Raw genomic sequence first — 19402 nt, forward strand, 5'->3', positions numbered from 1 at the left:
AAAGTTAAATTCTTCTTATAGAGGGATAATAAATATTAATTATAAGGACAGAGGTTAAAGTTCAATTTCAATCATACACTAATATATTTTTTTAAATTTTATTTTTTAATATACTACTTGACCATTCAATCAATTTATTATTATTATTATATTGAATATCATTTTTCATAAAGGATAAAGAGGTAAAAGACGAGATTCAAGCATAGAATCTTAAGATTTACTGTCAAAATCTTTACCAATAAAATTAATTAACACCTTTAAATTTTATTTTGACTAACTAATAAATATTTAAAATAATAAAATAAAAAATTTTAGAAGGAACTCAAAGATATGCATATTTTGTATTAAGGTAAAATCTTATCTTGTGTGTGGGATTGATCGAGAATCTTATCCGAGATTCAATCAATATATTATCTTTTATCAGCAAGATTATTATGACAAAACAAGCAACAAAAATAGAATTAAAACATAAGTAGAAAGAGAATAAAAGATGGAGAGTATTTCCTATTCATGTCATAGGAATTGTTTAAGACTTTCTTTATAGAGCCAAAAAAAAATAAAATAAAGGGACATTTTCTTTCATGAGAATGATTATTATAACTACCCTTAATTAATTAAATATACTTTTTAAGTTTTTTAAAAAAAATATTTTTCCAACGGCATGATATGTTTCATCTTCAATTGCAGAATGAGACTCATCTCCTTTGTTTTTGTTCTTTTTTTTGGCTATTTTTATTATATTCTCTGTCTGTATCAGAAATCCCTGAGAAGTGCACTTTAGATTCTCACCATCAATGGACAACAGCATTTTAGTGTTCATAGATGTGAGAATGAGCAGTAGAAAATAGACAATGATGAGATGTTGGAACAGCACACGGGCAAAGCTGTCAACACTGACTGCAATCACAGCTCACCGGAGATTGTGATGGTGGTGGCCATGCATTCGCTTGTCCAACATTTAGATTGTGACATCAAAGCCTACGATTTCCCTTCTCTCAATCACGAGCGGATTTAGCAAGAGTTGAACATATCATGTACGCAGACAGGTAAGTGAATCTGGATTCGATGCTGTTAGCCTCCTATATATGATTACATGTCTGCAGACACCAACAGAGAAAAGGTGGGAGAGGAGCAGACTTTTCCTGTTTTTGGTCGCGAGAGAGAGAGAGAAGAAGAAGAAGAAGAAGAAGAAAGGCAAGATGATTCCTTCAGGAATTGCAGCAGCATCTTCTTCCTCTGCCTCCTTCTACGACGTCTGCAGCTACGCAGCTGGAATTGCCGGTGAGGTTTCTCAGCACCCGCTCAACGTTGCTTCTAATTGTTTCTAGTGGTGTAGTTGTCAAGATTGTCGAACCAGTAATCCTGCTATCAACCTTAGATTAGTTAATCCCATGAACAAAAGGTCCTCCGGGAAATTACACATAGCCCGCAGGAGCAGAATCTATACAAGCTGCTCTTAGGAAGCTAAAAGAGAGTTCTTCCAAATCATTGTTCCTTTACCCTTCCCCAGCAAAGGGATAAAGGGAAAATGGTGAATGCAGCAGATATTTGAATCGATTTATTCTTGGTGCATAGCGTTCGTTCATGTCTTCATCACTACTTTCTTTCCCCTACCCCGGCAAAGGGATTAAGGGAAATGGTGAATGTTTTCGCCTTCAGCAGTTTATTTTGATCTGTTGCAGGCAATGTTTTCGCCTTCGTCTTGTTTGTGTCGCCAATGTGAGCCCACTTCATCGACATCTCTACTATTTCCATCTCCGTTTACATTTGCACATGAAAAGCTCAAATGCAGCACGATTTGCTTGAATTCTTCAGGCCGACCTTCAAAAGAATCGTCCAAAACAAGTCCACCGAGGAGTTCTCAGGCCTGCCTTACATATATTCCCTCTTGAACTGCTTGATCTGCATGTGGTATGGCCTTCCTTGTGTCTCCTACGGGGTGATCCTGGTTGCCACAGTCAATTCGGTCGGTGCCGCCTTCCAATTAGTCTATGTCATCCTCTTCATTCGCTATGCGAATTCTGCAAGAAAGGTGAATGGATGAACAGATCATATCTCATCTTCTAGCTTAAGCTTTTAGACAGCAATTGATGTGTGATTGATTGTGCAGTTGAGGATGTCGGCGCTGCTGGCAGGAGTTGCCTGTGTTTTTGCTGCCATTGTATTTGTCAGCCTTGAGTTCTTCGATCACACGAAGAGGCAAACATTTGTTGGATACTTGAGTGTTGCGTCGCTTATCTCCATGTTTGCTTCTCCATTGTCTATCATTGTAGGTTTTCTTTTCATCGCAAATTTAGATATCGATCGATGATTGTGTTCGGATTTCTTTACCTATCTATGTGGTGCACTTGTCAGAGTCTTGTGATCAGGACTAAGAGTGTGGAGTTCATGCCTTTCTACCTGTCCCTCGCCACCTTCTTGATGAGCATCTCCTTCTTTGCATATGGGATGCTGTTGCATGACTTCTTCATATATGTAAGAATGCTGAAATTTTAGATTGGATTCTCGTAGATTGCTTTCGGCGATTGATGCTTGTTCTTCTGAACTGCTGTTTTGCAGCTCCCAAATGGAATTGGAACTGTTCTTGCAGTCATACAACTGGTGCTGTATGCCTACTACAGCATTAACTCAAGAGAAGACTCTTTTAACATGCCATTGCTGGTTTCATAGTGATGTTCTAGTTTGACAAGGTAAAATGTGCATTCATTAGTTTCATGCAATTGGTTGCTTTGCATAGATAATATTTTAGATGCAGAAAAGTAATCCAACTCAGAGGTTTGGCATTTTCTCATGTATCAAAGCTTGTACCTTTCCAACTCTGTTCTGTATGCACTGATTGTGTTTATCATGCTAAAGGGTCCAATACTTTTTGAATCTTGATATGTTGATGTCATACTCTAATCAATGATATTATTCTCATTATTGTATAATTTCCGAACATGCTAATCCCAATTTATATTTTATTTATATTTTCAGGTGATCAACACTTTTAGAAGCTGGAAGAAGAGGAAGTTTTCAAATCAAGCGACATCGGAGATAGTTCATTTTTTGTTAATAGATGTTTGGTCACAAATTTATTCATTTTACTGACAATGATGAGACCTAAAAAGAATGTTATTTTAGTGATCACAAATTATTTTGTAATTATAAAATTTTGGATGATGAGCTTATGCGCAATGTGACGTCCTCGCTCAGTTATATCGAACGTATTACTTGCTCCATAAAAATCCCAAAAAAAATGTGAAGCATTAGCTTTCACAAATAACATCGTTAACGTCGTTCCCAGGCTCGAATATAAAAAGATGGATGATTGTACGAAGAATTCATAAACATAGATCTTAATTATTGTTATTACATGATTAGATCATCTTTCACTAGAAACAAGAAAATAATTTATTACTTTTGATTTAATTAAAGATATTGTCTTTTTGTTATTGACGGTGATAAAAAACATCTAAAAGAAATACTAGAATAGAGATGATGATCTAACTTCTAACAAATGCTAGAATAAAGAAGCCTTTCTTTTCCCCCATAATATTCTACTCCCCTAGAAAGAATCCAACCAAATAATGTTATCTTTTGCTAAAACCTGATGATCTTATCCTGACCTCTCTGAGCCCCAAAGCAAATGCTGAGTGTGAGAATACAAACCATAAACTATTTCCTCTGTCAACAAACAACACATGAAGTGTCTTCTCTGTTGCAAGATATGAACAACAATGAGCACAATTTCTGAGTTGACAGGGGGGAAGATTTCCTCATTGTTTGATGAGACTTGTCTTTTGTTAGACACATTGATGATACATGTACTTTCTCGTTAACATGCATTATCCATTGGTAGAAGAAGATAAGTTAGACCTATTTATTTGTCGGCACAAATAGAGGTCATCTCAACCTTTTCCTTCTCATTCTTATAGGTGAGAAGAAGTCTCAAGTAGTGTGACATGGAATACAACAAATGGAGCATGTTGGCATTTTTGTTTGTGGGGAATCTGTGCCAATTAATGGGTATCAAACTATTTTGCCACCATCTGAAGATTCTCAACTCCATGGACTTGCAAACAGACAACATGAGTTCTCAACATCTCCCACCTTATTCTCTCCTGTACATTTCTCTCCCAGAGTCAATTCATCCTGCATAGGAAAGATGAAGTTCTTCAGGAAAATGATCAATAAAGTTTAAAAGAACTCTCAAATTTAGGCGAAACTAATAATATTTAAGAATTAAAAGAAAAAATTACACGTGTAGTTCTACTGTATGAAAAAGAAGTGATGTTTGTATGCTAAGATTGCTCCTTTACAATATAGAAGATTAAGATTTGAGTTTAAGAAACAATCTCTATATGATCTTTTCAATTTTTTTTGCTTTATTTTGTAAAATGTTACATTCTCTTTTAAATAAATACACATTTATTTTTAAGGAAATACAATTTTGTACAACAGCAATTGACAAAGTTGGTATTAATTTCTGGCCAACTCTAGCAGCAGGTTTAGGGAAAAAAAAATCTTTTTGGTAAAAATGATTACAAGTTTTAGAGGATTGCTCTTCTGATGTCTTCACCTGATTTTTATCATTGATTGACTGCATTTACTAAGCATTTATGAAACTGTTAATAATGAAATGGATAGATTTTGGCCATCTATAAGTTTAAGCTTTTTAAAGTGGACTCACAGGAGAGAATGGAGAAATAGAAGAAACATATCATTTAGTTGAGATGTCATGATTTCATTTGCTTCGAAGTAAAGGGTAAGCATGGAAGCTCCAACCATCCAATGGGCAAGTCTAGGTTTCTCCCCTTTCTTCCTTTGGCTTGACTATGAAGGTAGTCATTGCAAGTTGCAATGCACACTGGATATGAACCATCACTGATGCCATGAAAAGTGAAAGGCATTGGAAAACCATGAGAGACACAGAACAAGCACAACATTGCCATATCATACAGCCAATCTGCTGCCAAAAGGAAATGGTTCCTGTGGGGAACATAAGACTCTCACATCACTTTATAGGTGAAGAAGACTCTTGATGATAAATAATAATAATAATAATAATAATAATAATAATAATAATATTACTAATTATTATTATTATAAACTCAAAAGATGATGGAGACAAGATTAGAGAACTATCTTGAATTAAATTAAATTTAACTCTATAGTTCTTTATATACCGTCGCATATAAACTTTCGGAGTACTAAATCTCTCTAGATTTAAGAGCACTAAAGTATTTTTCTTTTAACTCCACATGTTAGGTATTTAGAGAACAACCAACCCTTAATTTTCACCTGATTATTTTTTGTTCAAATAGAAATCTTTGAAAACATAAATCCCTTATCCCTAAGCAAATTGGTCTCCAAAAAACATGTTTTTAGTTAAGAATTTTCTTAAAAAATACTAACCAAACTTAATAAATCTGAACAATAAACTATGCCATTTAGATCTTGTTTAGATTTAAAGATCCACTTCCTTCTTGGTTTGACCATGTAGACACTCATTGCAGGTTGCAATCCACACCATGGACTGAACCATCATGAGATGACTTGAGTGATCAAGTGAACTGATGAACAAAGAGGAACTCATCTGCTGCTAAAAGTAAATTGTTCCAAACAGTAACCTCTGCATTTCTTTTGCTCTGACATTCAACTGTCTATATATGTACTTTCTTCACTTCTTTTTCTCTTTGGTTTGACTATAAAGCCACTCAATGAAAATTGCAATGCACACACACTATATATGAACCACAATTGGTGCCATGAGTGACAAAGTGAAGACAATAAACAAAGAGAAAAAGATAACAAGCTCCACCCTGCATTGTTTTTATAGCCATCTGCTGCCAAAAGGATATTGTTGTGAACAGTAAACTATGCAGACATCATATGCCATTCAAGTCTTTTTTAAATGTGGTGATGCCTTCTGCCCTTCCAATTAAGTTTGGCGCATCTTTTCTTCAAGTCCCCTTGGATTTTTCCGGAGCTTTCAAGGGGTGGAAGAAGCTTATTAAATCCTCCAACTCTGCCTTATCTTTGGGTTATGGTAACAGGAAGAAGTCTCAGTCCCAGGTATGTTTCCTTCCTCTTACAGCTTTGCTCATTACTCAATGCAATAGAAATGGACTGTGTTTCTATGTTCGTCTTCCCTTTGATTCATGGGAGTTCTTAGATTTTAGCTCTATGAAGCAGGAAATTTCCGGTAAAGCCGACATTACAAATAAGAAAAGACATCCTTAGCTGCTGTGGCCGACTATTCGGATGCTTTACTGTAAATGATGCATGGAGAAAGTTGGACAGGAAAAAAGAATAATTGTTGGTTTCTCCTTGTCGTATCTGAGAACAGCATTTAACGCTATATTGAGGGGATTAAAGAGAGGAAAATTGTCAAAATCAGGTTCAAACTAAATAAAAAATAATTTCATGATATTTTCCAGATCTTACTTTCTGCATAACTATTTAGTTCATCAAAGATGTTGATGGTTCTGAATCAACAGCTATGTTGATCATTAAGAATGATACCCAGTGCACTGATACCAGCTATTATAGCATCATAGATCTTTGTTGATAATAGGTTACATAACAGTTGTTTTCAATATTACTGTAGATTATTGACTATTTACAAGTCCTCTCTTTTCATCATATCATCAAGATTTAGATTTTCCCTATTTTGCACTGATCTTCTTCCAATCTCATGGTCCCCTCAATGCTATATTAGGTAGGAGTGATTTGAATAAATGATTAATAATGTTTAATGAGTTATAAAATAGGAGATTTTGTTGATTTTAGACAGGGCTGATATGAGTAGTTGATTAAGAAGGTCTAATTAATATGAGAGAGGAGATGAAAGATGTTATTCAGAACAAAGTGTTAGAGATAGGCACTCAGACTCACATTTTGCTTTTTCCTTGACAATTTCAAGAATTCCTAATCCATGTAGGGGAAACAAATAGAAGATCAAGAAAAGTTCAAGGCTGAATTGGCAACTAAAAGACTGGCAATGGCATCCTGTCAACCTCCAAGAACTACTGAACTTGTGACCATGGATGTGGAGAATGTTCTTCACATGAAAGAAGGATTGGGTGAAACCAGCTATGCTCAGAATTCCTCCCTTCAGGTCAAGATCTTCCCTTTCATGTCAACAAATATCTAATGATTTTGACCTCCTCTCAATTTTTTTTTTTTCCATTGTCTGTTCTTTATTCAGAAGAAGAGCATGGAGGCCATAAAGCATATCATAGTAGACTCAGCAACAGATGTGTATGCCTCAAGAACACCAGGATGCTTCACAATTGCTGATCTTGGTTGCTCCTCAGGGACTAATGCCTTTTCACTAGTCAGCAAAATAGTCGAATCCATTCATGAAAAGGCTCGACAGTCAGAAAGGCCGACGCCAGAGATCTTGGTGTTCCTTAATGATCTTCCGACCAATGACTTCAATTCTGTGTTCCTGAATTTTCCGGAGTTCACTAGGAAGCTCAAAGGAGGCATTGAGCTGCAAGAAGGCAGTGCTCCATCTGTATACTTAGCTGCACTTCCTGGGTCCTTCTATGGCAGGCTTTCCCCAAGCAATAGTCTTGATTTCATCTATTCTTGTCATAGCTTGCACTGGCTTTCTGAGGTTAGCATTCAGTTCTCTAAATCCATATATGATCTCTAATAACTAAGTTCTTTCAGATAGATCTGATACATGTATTCATAAACTAAGAGTGAAGTGTTGTCCAATGAATCTGAAGGTTCCTCTGGGGCTTGTTGACGGTAATGGTAAGCCAATTAACAAGGGGAAGATATACATATCTAACACAGGCCACCCTGCTGTTCCTTTAGCATACTTGAGGCAGTTTCAGAAAGATTTCAGCCTCTTTCTCAAGTCAAGATCAGCAGAGTTACGTTCTGGTGGACGAATCGTTGTCCTAATTTTAGGAAGAAGAACAGATGATCACAGCGATAAGAGTGCAACAGTTTTGTGGGAACTTTTAGACCAGTCTTTGGCCATTATGGTCTCACAAGTGAGTGCCACTCTTTGTCTTTTTATTCCTTTTAGTGTTCATCTGCAACTTGCAGGGATAAATGAGTTCATTCCTTTGAAGCACTCGAAATGAGGTTTGGAAAGTAGGCAAAATAATGTTCTTTTGAGTTCCTTGTCATTTTCTCTGTTGTTACATTCTGCATTTGCTTCATCTTCATCCATTCTCCTCAAATATCATACAGGGATGTCTATGGATTGAAAGCTCAAGATAAAATATAGCAAAATTATATTATAGTTTCCATTCCTTAAAGCAACTCTCATATCCTAAACCATTTCTACTATGTTCTTCTACCTGCCTCACAGGAAATGGTTGACGAAGAGAAGGTAGACACATACAATGTTCCATTTTATGCTCCATCAACAAAGGAGATTGAGGATGAAGTAGGCAGAGAAGGATCATTTGAGATTGACTTCATACAAGCTTATGAGCTGAACACAAGCACTGGAGATCCTCACAAGGATGCAAGAATCACATCGGTGGCCATTAGAGCCATACAGGAGTCGATGATCACCCACCACTTTGGAGAAGGCATTGTAGATAAATTATTCCAAATTTATAGCGGATTGCTCAGTGAATTCTTGGTCAAACAAGAACTAAAATGTCCTCTCTTGATAGCAGTTCTAAGAAAGCCACATCAAACATAAAATCTGGTCACACACCAGTATGTATAAATTACTTCAAAGTCGACAATGACAACAGCATTACTTCATCTTTGGATAGGCATCTTCATCTTTTCAGCTTCAAATTCAACAGCATGTTCTTTATCTTTGTAATTTCTCCTTTGAGAGCCTTCTTAAATTCATGCTCATCCCAGTCATAGGCTGGTATGGCATTTTGTTTCCTACTGTGCTTCCATATCAAGTGAATATACTGTGGCATTTGTATTGTGTATACAATTTTGATCTTCCAAAACTTACTTTTACTGCTACTCATGGTTTTGCTGTGCCATTATGTGTTCCTAAGGACAGATTTTGTTCATGTACTTTCCATGAGGAAGAAGAGAAGCTGCTTAATGAAATAAGAATTGCTGAACAGAGGAAGGAGACTAAATGTGAAAGATACTGAGGCCAGATAGTGCAGTCTTTTGGATGAGAGAACTGTTGCCAATGACCTTTCAAGGAAGGACAATAAATGATAAGCAACTTTGCTTCTTTCATGTTCATCATCACATCTTTCATGCCAGAAAAAAAAAAATGCAAAGTTCTATTTGATATATATTATAAAAATTGCAACACGAAGGGATAGGAGAAGAGAAAGTTTATTCCTCTGAGAGGCAGGAGAAAGAACCAGAGTTGCCAAGTTCAACATCATCCTAACAATAACTATACAACCTTACTCTTGCAAGCAAAGACATTTTATGGCAAAGGTGTTTGCTAACCAAAAAATTCTTCCTTGTGATGTCTTTGCAATCCAAGTTAAAAGGTATGTGTTAACCATGTTGGCCACATGTTTGAACTGTTTATTTTAGAAGAGTATTTGAATCTACAATTCATGAAAATTTTTCCCTACTACAATGCTTATTATTATTCCTCACTATAATAGACACCATTTGCTAGGATTGGTTTCATTTGTCATTTTCTTTGGTCTAGAGTCATTAATTTTCCCTCAGGCCACAAGTCAACTACAGTACAATGGGCAATAAATCTAGCACATGTCATCTAATCTGATGTCAGTGATGAATATTAGGGAAACTTGATCTGAAGAATCTTAAAATGAGAATTTAAATTTCTTCATGTTCTTAGGACTCTTCATCCTCTAAGGTGTACTTGATACATATAACCATTTCAAGAAATGTTCTTTAATTCATTCTTAGTAAAATTTCATCCTCTTTTTCTTCTTTTAAATATTATGACTGGTGTCTCTATTTATTTCAAAAGTTGTTGCTCTTGACAGTATAATTTATAATTGCATGAATCCAACATCATGATTGACAATCCTTCTTTTGGTTAGTCTTAGTATCTAAGCCATAGCTTTGATTAAAAATAACAAAGCTGGTGATTTCATTTAGTAGATATCATAACATAAAGGTTTTGTGTTGATTGCCAGCTGCTTCGGCCTTTTGTGTGATGTTCTTGATTTCAGTCACCGTCGTGCCAAAGTAATGCGCTTTCGGATATTAGAGCAGATATCAGCAATCTGACAATTGTTAGTTAGACTACTTTCCTTTAACTTGAAATAAAGACTAAGCAGAAACACAGTTTTTTTAGGAATGACAATATAAATAATTGCATTTTGTCAAGAATCTCATATCCCACTCTCAACCAATGTTGTTTACCACAGCACCCAAGTAGTGTTCCTCCATGGCACCTAAAATGAAAAAGCATCCTGTTCCCTAAATAACACTTTAGTGATATTGGATTACACATGCTGAGCATGAACATGCAGTGTTTTATTCTGTTTTATCAGTCAGTATCAGATCAATCTTTTTTAGTTGGTTATGTAAGAGCAATGAAAGATCGAGGCAGTAGTACATGTCCTTTAAAGCAAAAGCTGTTTGCCATGTAAATACTCATGTTACTGCAAGAAATATATCACTATTACAATGCCAAATGGCCCAGTTGCAGAACATTTTCTTAGATGGAAACAACTGCAGTACACAATGTGAAGTTACATGTCGGAATCCAGTTAAGAGGAAAGAGCTCACTAAACATGTTCTTGTTTTAACTTAGGATTGTATGGTCTGGTATTGTTTTATTCTTTTCACATCTAGGTTTCTGTATGCATGAAAGATGAGAACTTCCAGAAGCATGTTTCATCAGTATTAGAGTCCTTTGTCTAGCTGATAGACATCTTGACCATAGAATTGCAGGTTCTAAAAAGCTAAAATAAGATCTAGCACCTTCTTCATGCCACACATGACAATCACCTTCTAAATTCTGAAGCCTTCTTGAAACAAAAAGTAAAGAACTATGGATGTGATTAAGAAAATGTTGCTTCCTGTCAAAGTTTATGAGCAGCCATTCTAGAAAAGACAAGTGTTGTCATTGTATAAAATAAGATCTGGAAACTTCTCAACACTTTCATCATCTTCATGCTACACATCACAATCATCTTCCAAAGTCTGCTGAAGATCATGCAAAAGAATTTCTGTCTGTTAAAACCCCAATGTCATGACAAATCTACATATAATTTCTGACTGCAGTACAAAAAAGCTTGGTGGTCACGAGGGTTCACCATTGAATTAGGCACTCTAGCTTGCGTAGCAGGAACACTTTGATCCTTTTTTCTTTATCAAAGTAGAAAGTGAAGCAAATAAACTGATCAAAGAAGAGACATTTGTTTAAGAAAGTCACCAGACAACTGCCTCAAGATAATGAAGGAAAAGCAAGACTTCTGCTATATGCTCCCACCAAAACTGATGCAGGCGGCTATGGATGTCCACTAGTATTCCTTAAGGTCCAAATCCATCTTCTCACCACTGGCACAGTTTTGTCTCATCAGGACATTTGCTTGCTGTTAGACCATGGACATCTAAGATACTAGGGGGACCTTGATTAACCTGGTGAAGCCACCTACCTCCTAAATTCTTGAAAGTTTGGAAGTCATTCTTGCCTTTGGAATTGCTTTCAAGGATAATTCAACAAAAACATAACTATCTAGTTTGAATGATTTGGACTCAATAGTACACTGTAAAAGACAAAGGCATTATTTCTTATTAATTCATCTACCTTTTCCAAGTTTTGCAGCACATTCATGTACCATGTGAGCAATGTTTCTCAAATGTGATCAAATTGAACTTACCTGGATGTTTCCAAGGCCTTCAGATCCAGCTATGATGTTTCATTTGATAGTTATTGAATTAATGATATTGGATGGTTCATAACTTTTTGCTAGTAAAACACATGTTAGATATTAGTGTGAATTGGCTTCATAGCAAGAGAGAGAGAGAGAGATCAATTTATCTGAGGAGTTCAATTGGCACTTTTGTATAGAACAAGATCCTGAATGCAATAGTATTCTACTGAAGAAACTCCCTAGTGCCCACATCAAATGGTGATGGCAGCAGGGTAGTCTTTATCTAATGGCTGAAGTAGGACATAACCTAAGCCATTACTGCTTTATGGGTGCTCTTAGATGTTGTAGTGTTCTACCTCATTTGCAAAAGGAAACCATGGACATATCTTTAGAAATTTGGCTGCATTTGTCTTCTATCAGCTTTATCATTTCCATTGATGAATGAAAAGTAGTGTCCCATTCACCTAATCTAAGATGAACATCCTTCACTAAATGCAAACCAAAAGGAGCACTATTCTGAATCCTTTTACATGGAGTTAACCAAGTAACTGAGCTAAGTTAGACCTCTCTGTTAGTGCTTAGACTAATAGTTATGTCATTAGATATAGATAATTGTATGGGAATATTTCACACTATTTAGTGGTTTATTGAGATATCCTAATCTCATTTTATTCGTATTCTTGGGCAAATGTTTTCAGCCATGAGAAATAAAATCCACCGACTGCAATTGGATAGCTGTGTGAGATGTCATTCATGCCCTCTTGAAAGGAATCAGTCACTCCCTCTCTAGTGCTGTTTCTAAATTTTTATTCATCTCTTTGTTGCCTTCTTTTCCTTCATTTTGCTCTATAAATTCCACCCCTGTCCTCACCTCCAATTCCCTTTTCCCCTTCTCCTCTCCTCTCCTCCCTCGCTTTGCTTTATCAAGGTTACGCTGCTCCGGCCTTCTTCCACTGTTCTTCCCCTGCCTCTGGTGGTCTTCTGTTCCAAGAACTCTTTGGGGAAAACCCATCAGATTCTTTTCTGGAACTACTGATTCTGTTTCAGAACCCAAGGAACAATCATCAAGGTCCGGCCTTTGCTTGATTTCTGGTGTAAAAATCCCACCTTGCAGCTGAAACAAGGGAGGTTTACCTGTTCTCTTGGTTCCAAGTTCTGTGCTTCTCTGCATCAAAGCTTTGTTTTCCTTTCACATGCATCATCACATTCTCTTGTTGTTTCCGATTGATGTCGGCTATCCTAAGTGAAATCCTACTCTCTGGGTTTATGATAAGTTCCACACTTCGGCGCAGGACTCATCTTGTTCAATCCTTCTCTGTTGTCTTCCTTTACTGGTTTTATGTATTCTCATGATCTTGTTCTCAGATCTGAGCATATCTATAGTCTCTCAATCTCTTCGTCCTTTTTCCTGTAATCCTTCAAAGTTCAAAGGATAACGACATCTTTCACGTAGATTTCCACCCAAGATCTTCTCTTTCCTAAGCAGCACTACCAAATCTTCCATGGCTTCTTCTCCTAGTGGGACTTCCTCCGGATCCAGCCAGCTCCAGAATTCTGGTTCAGAAGAAGACCTGCAGGCCGTGATGGACCAAAAGAAGCTAAGGCGAATGATATCGAACCGCGAATCCGCGAGGCGGTCGAGGATGCGCAAGCAGAAGCATTTGGACGAGCTGATGGCACATCTGAACCAGCTGAGGAAGGAGAACCGCCAGCTCTCGACAGCCTTCAGCCTCACCAAGCAGCAGTATGTTGCAGTGGAGGCTGAGAACTGTGTGTTGAGGGCTCAGATGATGGAGCTTGGCAACAGGCTGCAGTCTCTTGATGAGATCCTCAGCTTCCTTAACATGAACCACAACATCAGTGGTCATCAAATGATTGACAATTCCATCAAATGTTTGAATCAGCCCATCATGGCCTCAGCAGACATGTTCTACTATTGACAGACCAAAAAGGTCACTGGCACTGTATGACTGTGGTGTTTGTCATGTTGTGGTCGACTGTTTCGTATTTTACCTTTGTGTCAAGTGTTGTGTGTGTATGGAGTCAGGGTGGAAGGAGTTTGCATGTTGTGATGAAGACCTTGAAGTATGTCAGGTTTTGGTTTTGGTTTGTATGTGGTTTATTACCTACATATGCATTCAGAGCCAAGATTGTAATAGGTCTTTCTTTATAATACATGAATAGTTGCATTCAGATGAACAATGCATGCATCAAGCGCACACACACACAAGTAGAAACCAGATGGATTTTGAAAAGGATGTTGATTGTGTTTGATTCTGAGAAAGATGTTTAGAGTTGATTTTGTTTATTCAGAAGATGTATGAAGAATTTCTGAGAGGTAAAAGTGATGTGAAAACTGTAGTAATTTGGGCTCAGAGAAGTAGAAACCAGAAAGCAGATGGATTATGCATCTGCTTTCTGGTTTCTAAAGAGGATGCTCACTTGCCCTTAAATGGTGGAAGAACTGATGTTGTTTCATTATTATTTGAAATAGTTTCTGATAAGACTGTTTATATTGATCCTCTCTTGACTACTAAGTATGTTCTTTACTTCTTAGGTATGTTCTTTACTTCTTAGGAGATTAAGATGAATGGCATACAAAACTAGAATATAGGTGAATTTTGAGAAGGATGCTTAAAGAACTTATTAGGTTTGATCAAAAAATAATTCAAGAATAGTTAGGTCAATGATGACAGAAAACAAGTCTTCATGTTTGTGCAAACTAGAATTGTGCATTAAACAATATGCACAGCAATTGAGGAGTACTGATAAAGAAAGAAAGCCTCTTTGGTTTCCCAAAATATTAAAATAATTAAAGTAGTATCACTGTTGATGATGTCCAAACTTTGCTTTTCCTTTTTGGATTGAGTTGGGTAGCCACTTGAAAGTGGCTCACAGTAATGAATTGAATTGAATATGTTAGGGTATGAGGTTACACACTTCTTTGTCAAAATGAGCAAACCACATTATAAACTCACCTCAGATTTAGTAAGATTCAATCAAAAAGAGATATTCCAAATTCTAATGTGCAAATAAATCAATGTAAATATGAATGTGATCCAAGTAAAATTAACCATTAACCACCAACCTACAGTATAATCTCCCTCTCTCTCTCTCTCTCTCTCTCTCTCTCTCTCTGTGCATACTTGCAATTGTTTCAGGAGAAAACACTTTGATACATGAGAATTGTTCAGCCAATTTGCAGGCAGGTAAAGATGCTTCATACCATCGCCTTTTTGTTTCTGCATGAACCAATTGTGCTCCTTCTTCCTCTTGTTGTTGACATGTTTGCTGAGAAGAAGTGCTTTAGGTGGTGGATTTAGGTTGTTTGCTTCTCATATCCTGTTTGAGTGTCAAGTGGTATTATCTCTTTATCCCTTCTTCAAGATATAATATAAATCAAATTTAAGTTTCTTGTTTGATGAGGCTCAGATTTCCAGTTGGACGAGCGAGAAATGTCAGATTTCCAGTGCATCGCCTATTGGATCCGAGGCCTTATCTCTTACTCCTTCTAGTGTCTATGGCTAAACAGGAACGAGGCCACAACTATCAGGCGTGAGATGCATGCCGTAGTTCTCTCTTCATTTGTTTGATCATGAACAGATGTTGATGTTGAACCGTAACATTGCTTATTTAGATCGGTAAAGATCTTGCCAAACACGTTTCAACTCACACAACAATTGTTTTCTTCCTCATCAGTAGTAACAAGTGTCATTGTGAGACTTCATCTGGGCCTTCATCAACCTGGTAGGCCTCTGCAAGCAACCAAGGCTGAGCGGGTGAAGGAGACCTTGCGACTCCCCGTATGACTTCCAACAGAAGGCCTCTCTAGGAACTTGAGTCTCGTTCGCCGGCGACAGCTCGATGTCCCTTAGTGCTACGCCGGTGCATGGCATGCCATCGCTGCAGGCCAGATTCATGGGTTGAAACCTGTAGGTCCCTGATATCTTCTCGTACGTGACCTCCGAGATAGCCACTGCATCCGTCCTGTTCCCGCATGATCTCCTGTTGCAGTAGTACTGATCGATCACGATCGGCACATCGACGTCGACGACCTGCACGTTGGAGAACGACACGTTCCTGACCGATCCTACGCCGCCCTGAAAGATCAAATCTGAAGTCAGCTCAGAGTTCTGAATCTGCTCAGTTGCTACGCACTGCAGAGTTTACCTGCCATGTTTTAATCCTTACTCCAGATAGAGCATTTTGGACGGTGACACTGTTAACAGAGATGTTGGAGACACAGGCCAAGCTACTTCCCTTCCCCAGCCCTCCCACGCTGCCACGATCTCATATGGTCAGTAAAAGTGAAGATTTAGTCTGCGAATTTGTTGTTTGGGATTTCTGGTTTTGATGTTTCTTCACCTGATTCCATGACCTGGGCTGCATCTGAGATGGTGGATATGAACATTAGAGCATCCAGCTTGTATTGAGACGCAGTCATCACCTAGAAAAATACAGTAGAAAATGATCAACATTGCAGTGGCTGCATTGGCTGGCATTTTTGTCATCCTCACCACATCCGATATCAGAGTGCTTGATCTCGACATCTCGAGTGTTCTGAAGGTGAATGCCATCAGTGTTGGGACTATCTTTCGGTGAAGAAATTGTAATGTTCTTCACTTTGACACCCTGAGAGCTGTCAAATTTCAGATGGCACAAAGGGCTGTTGATGATCCGAATGTTGCGGACCGTAACGTTGTAGCACTTGTACAACCTGATCACCTGTAACAAAGAACATGTCTTGAACTGGGATCCAGGACAGGTGATAAATCTAACTAGGAATCAGAGAATGAAATGTCATACAGTTGGTCTCATAGATGATCCATATTTGGTCTCTTTCTGCACAAGTCCAAGATTAGATCTTTTAGTTTGATCATACACTGTGACCAGAAATAATAGCTTCTGTCTATGCATGTGTAATGTTCTTTTCTTCACCTCAATGTGGTGGCTTTCAGAGATGTTCCACAGTACAAAACCCTGACCATCTACAGTACCACTTCCTTGTATGGTGAAGTCATGAAGCCATTTTATGTTGATCCATTGATAGAGGTTGGATTTAGCCACACTTGAAGGAGCCACAAGAGTTCCATCTATCTGAAAATTAAGTGCAATCACTCCGGTATATTATAGCAGCAGTTTGTGATATGTGAGGCAGTGAACATGAAAAGGCAGATGCGCAGCCACATAATGTTAGATAAAAACATCTTCTTAGACATGGAAGAAGTCACTTGGCAGATTCAGCTAATTCATAGAAGATGTAGGTGGCAGCTGATGTTTTTCAGCAGAGTAATTTGCTAGTGTTTAAATCAAAAAAAGAAAACCATCACCACAAAAGAAGATAGGAAAGAGAAAGAACCTGGAGAACAAGGTGAGGCATGCAAGGGCCCTGAAGAGTGACTGGTCTAACAAGAAATTTGAACTCTGATGGCAGCTCTATGGTTGCTCTGGGAACCAAGCAAGCAGCTTTCCATGCTGCTTTGAATGCCTGTACATGAACACACATAAAGAATGTCTTAATGTAGCTTCACATGAATAATTCACTAGATCAATGCTCAATGAAACATAACAAAGGATAAGAGTTGATGAATCTGACAAGGAAGGTTATTTGACAACTACAGAGAATTATACCAATACTAGTCACTGATGGTTGTATGTTCCAAGCAAGAGTTGCAATTTAATGTGTCTAAAAGAATTAATAACTTGAATTGATTGCTTCTGCAAAACAGCTTACAAGCTCATGTTCTTAACAGAAGCTTTTTAAAACTTCAGAATTTGAATTTGGTAGCCCTTCAGAATGGAGTGCAGAATGCTACATTATGATCTAGTCGATGAATATGGAAGAAACTGGCAACAACTCAAGTGCTTCATACCTTTGAATCATCAGCAACTCCATCTCCAGTAGCTCCAAAGAACAGGATGTTGAATTTTTTTGAAAGAGGCATGTAAGAACCATGTTGATTAGCTGTAGATGGTGAAGAACTGTAAGAATGGCCAAGGCCAGGATCATGTCCACCATGTCTCAGAACTTCACTTGGCTTCAAATGGCTCCTCATTGGTGATACAGTAGATAATATGCTAGAAATGGCCAACCAAAGGAGTACATGAGAAACAGGCAAGTGATTTCTGTCCCTCATGATGAAACTTCAGTGTTCAACTTAGTTGGTTCCACAGACTAACAGCCAATGCTGGAAGTTTCAAGTGTTTGTCTTCCCCAAGCAGGTAGTTAGCAGTTTATATAACAGTTGGATCATACAAATACTGCCTATTGATTAGCATACTGCCAATTATTTTTCCTCCTCCTATGGAATAGTTTATTCGATTTCCGAGATTTTAAACTCAAATCTGATAATGGTCAAAAGAAGCATTTAGCTTTTCAATTTCAGCAGAATGCTTAGCATGTGTGACTGCAGAGTAAAGATGTAGGACAGTGAGATATGAACATATAGGATCTATCAAGCAGCATTGTGTTGGACCAGAATGGTTACTTTCTAAAGCATTGGAAATGGCAAAGTGCAAAAAAGAGAGACATCCACTTTGATAGAACATGGACTCTGGAAAGTACTTATCCTAAGGGGCACTTTACAACATGGCTGACAGGTTTATTACTTCCACAAAGATCACAACTAGAAGCATTAAGGAAGTTATCTGGGACCTTCAAGACACAGACAAGGAACAGAATCAGAGACTTCCTTTTACATTGGTCACCAGTTGTGTGTAGGTTCAGATCAAAAAAATTCAGTGAGGCCAAGTTGAAGAAACTGTGAACCCTGTTGCTTGATGCCTTCCAAATTCAACTTAAGTGGACTAGAAAAAATGCACATCCAAGTTAGAGTGCCTTGAGGGAAAATTGCAAAGGATGCAGTTTAAGATTTTGTGATCTCTAGGAGAAGGGTGGAAGCCACTGCTGGTACTCAAGTTCCTGGGGTTCAAATCCAAAAGACTTTATGAATCCTGGTCACACTGTCAGATGAGTAAATCTGCAGGGTATAACCTTAGCAATAGAACAAAAAGAAATAATTCTTTCTAGGTGGTGGGCTGCATGATGTGGATGGGGGAAAAAGGAAAAAAACTCATCTTCTTCATACTGCAGAGATCTACTACTGATCCTGAGCCTTCTTTATTCCTTTGTTGCTTTAAGCTGTTGCAGAGCAGTAACTATTTTGGCAGCTTTTTGTTACCCCCAACCTACAGCACTTGCAAAGAGTGAGTGTGGGAGCTGAATGGGTTGGTCTATATATATATCAAGGCCTGCAATCCTTTTCTGTGGATTTTATAACCTCCTTGATTAGCTAAAGCATTTTCTTTAAGAAAATATGATGAGAGATAGAGAGACCTAAAAAGATAAATATGGATTCAGATGCTTTTAATTTAACTAGGGATATTAATGTTATTCAGAGTCTTAAATAACAATCAAATAAAAGATGATGAATACATTCTTGACAATCAAGTGACATTCAAATAACAATCAAAGAAATGAAAAGAAACTCATCTCAAAGAATCTTCCAGTCTCACCAACCATCTAATCAGGAATGTAATAGGCCTCATGATTAATAAACAAGATGTGCTCGATTTTGAGCAGAGTTTCCTGTGAGGATCAGTTCCAACTATTCGCATCAAACTGGATGATCTCACTACACAAAGAATGTAAG

The 19402-nt window shown here is 37.6% G+C and overlaps 4 protein-coding genes across 7 annotated transcripts; 3 read left to right on the forward strand and 1 right to left on the reverse strand.

The window, feature by feature from the left end:
• Window positions 1-776: 776 nt before the first annotated feature.
• LOC135583279 (bidirectional sugar transporter SWEET2a-like) lies at window positions 777-3130 on the forward strand. Of its 3 annotated transcripts, XM_065120953.1 has the most exons (8): window positions 783-1046; window positions 1114-1281; window positions 1683-1719; window positions 1816-2032; window positions 2111-2269; window positions 2356-2475; window positions 2560-2690; window positions 2977-3130. In XM_065120953.1, the coding sequence occupies exons 2-7, from the start codon at window positions 1200-1202 to the stop codon at window positions 2668-2670; spliced, it is 726 nt and encodes a 241-aa protein (XP_064977025.1). In that variant the 5' UTR covers window positions 783-1046; window positions 1114-1199; the 3' UTR covers window positions 2671-2690; window positions 2977-3130. The 3 variants fall into 3 exon arrangements, with proteins under 3 accessions (XP_064976963.1, XP_064977025.1, XP_064976898.1); XM_065120826.1 differs by having other exon boundaries at window positions 783-1281; XM_065120891.1 differs by lacking the exon at window positions 1683-1719 and having other exon boundaries at window positions 777-1281.
• A 2759-nt stretch (window positions 3131-5889) lies between these two features.
• Window positions 5890-8857, forward strand: LOC135619261 (probable methyltransferase TCM_000336). 2 transcript variants are annotated; one of them, XM_065121145.1, is made up of 5 exons: window positions 5890-6057; window positions 6926-7102; window positions 7193-7606; window positions 7722-7994; window positions 8318-8857. In XM_065121145.1, the coding sequence occupies exons 1-5, from the start codon at window positions 5905-5907 to the stop codon at window positions 8657-8659; spliced, it is 1359 nt and encodes a 452-aa protein (XP_064977217.1). In that variant the 5' UTR covers window positions 5890-5904; the 3' UTR covers window positions 8660-8857. The 2 variants fall into 2 exon arrangements, with proteins under 2 accessions (XP_064977217.1, XP_064977276.1); XM_065121204.1 differs by lacking the exon at window positions 5890-6057 and adding an exon at window positions 6075-6382.
• A 3744-nt stretch (window positions 8858-12601) lies between these two features.
• Window positions 12602-13943, forward strand: LOC103987437 (bZIP transcription factor 11). The gene has a single exon (XM_009405749.3). The coding sequence runs from the start codon at window positions 13253-13255 to the stop codon at window positions 13688-13690; it is 438 nt and encodes a 145-aa protein (XP_009404024.2). The 5' UTR covers window positions 12602-13252; the 3' UTR covers window positions 13691-13943.
• A 912-nt stretch (window positions 13944-14855) lies between these two features.
• On the reverse strand, window positions 14856-18181 carry LOC135680091 (polygalacturonase At1g48100-like). The gene is made up of 8 exons (XM_065194083.1): window positions 17624-18181; window positions 17110-17238; window positions 16689-16847; window positions 16557-16592; window positions 16268-16475; window positions 16116-16197; window positions 15921-16029; window positions 14856-15850 (listed from the first exon to the last, which is right to left on the reverse strand). Exons 1-8 carry the CDS (start codon window positions 17885-17887, stop codon window positions 15446-15448), a joined length of 1392 nt encoding a protein of 463 aa, XP_065050155.1. The 5' UTR covers window positions 17888-18181; the 3' UTR covers window positions 14856-15445.
• Between the last annotated feature and the right edge of the window lie 1221 nt (window positions 18182-19402).

Source organism: Musa acuminata, chromosome BXJ1-1 (assembly GCF_036884655.1).
Source record: "Musa acuminata AAA Group cultivar baxijiao chromosome BXJ1-1, Cavendish_Baxijiao_AAA, whole genome shotgun sequence".
Classification (NCBI taxonomy): domain Eukaryota; kingdom Viridiplantae; phylum Streptophyta; class Magnoliopsida; order Zingiberales; family Musaceae; genus Musa; species Musa acuminata.

What these genes read in the sequence shown, in the direction of transcription:
- LOC135583279 (XM_065120826.1), top strand. Translation starts at nt 1,086, where the DNA reads ATGATTACATGTCTGCAGACACCAACAGAGAAAAGGTGGGAGAGGAGC. An exon ending in CTTCTCCATTGTCTATCATT is followed by an intron (nt 2,270 to 2,355) that starts GTAGGTTTTCTT and finishes TGCACTTGTCAG; the next exon opens with AGTCTTGTGATCAGGACTAA. An exon ending in TGCATGACTTCTTCATATAT is followed by an intron (nt 2,476 to 2,559) that starts GTAAGAATGCTG and finishes GCTGTTTTGCAG; the next exon opens with CTCCCAAATGGAATTGGAAC.
- LOC135619261 (XM_065121145.1), top strand. Translation starts at nt 5,905, where the DNA reads ATGCCTTCTGCCCTTCCAATTAAGTTTGGCGCATCTTTTCTTCAAGTC. An exon ending in GGAAGAAGTCTCAGTCCCAG is followed by an intron (nt 6,058 to 6,925) that starts GTATGTTTCCTT and finishes TAATCCATGTAG; the next exon opens with GGGAAACAAATAGAAGATCA. An exon ending in TGGCCATTATGGTCTCACAA is followed by an intron (nt 7,995 to 8,317) that starts GTGAGTGCCACT and finishes CCTGCCTCACAG; the next exon opens with GAAATGGTTGACGAAGAGAA.
- LOC103987437 (XM_009405749.3), top strand. Translation starts at nt 13,253, where the DNA reads ATGGCTTCTTCTCCTAGTGGGACTTCCTCCGGATCCAGCCAGCTCCAG.
- LOC135680091 (XM_065194083.1), bottom strand. Translation starts at nt 17,887, where the DNA reads ATGAGGGACAGAAATCACTTGCCTGTTTCTCATGTACTCCTTTGGTTG. An exon ending in GATCATCTATGAGACCAACT is followed by an intron (nt 16,476 to 16,556) that starts GTATGACATTTC and finishes TCTTTGTTACAG; the next exon opens with GTGATCAGGTTGTACAAGTG. An exon ending in TAAGGATTAAAACATGGCAG is followed by an intron (nt 15,851 to 15,920) that starts GTAAACTCTGCA and finishes TTGATCTTTCAG; the next exon opens with GGCGGCGTAGGATCGGTCAG.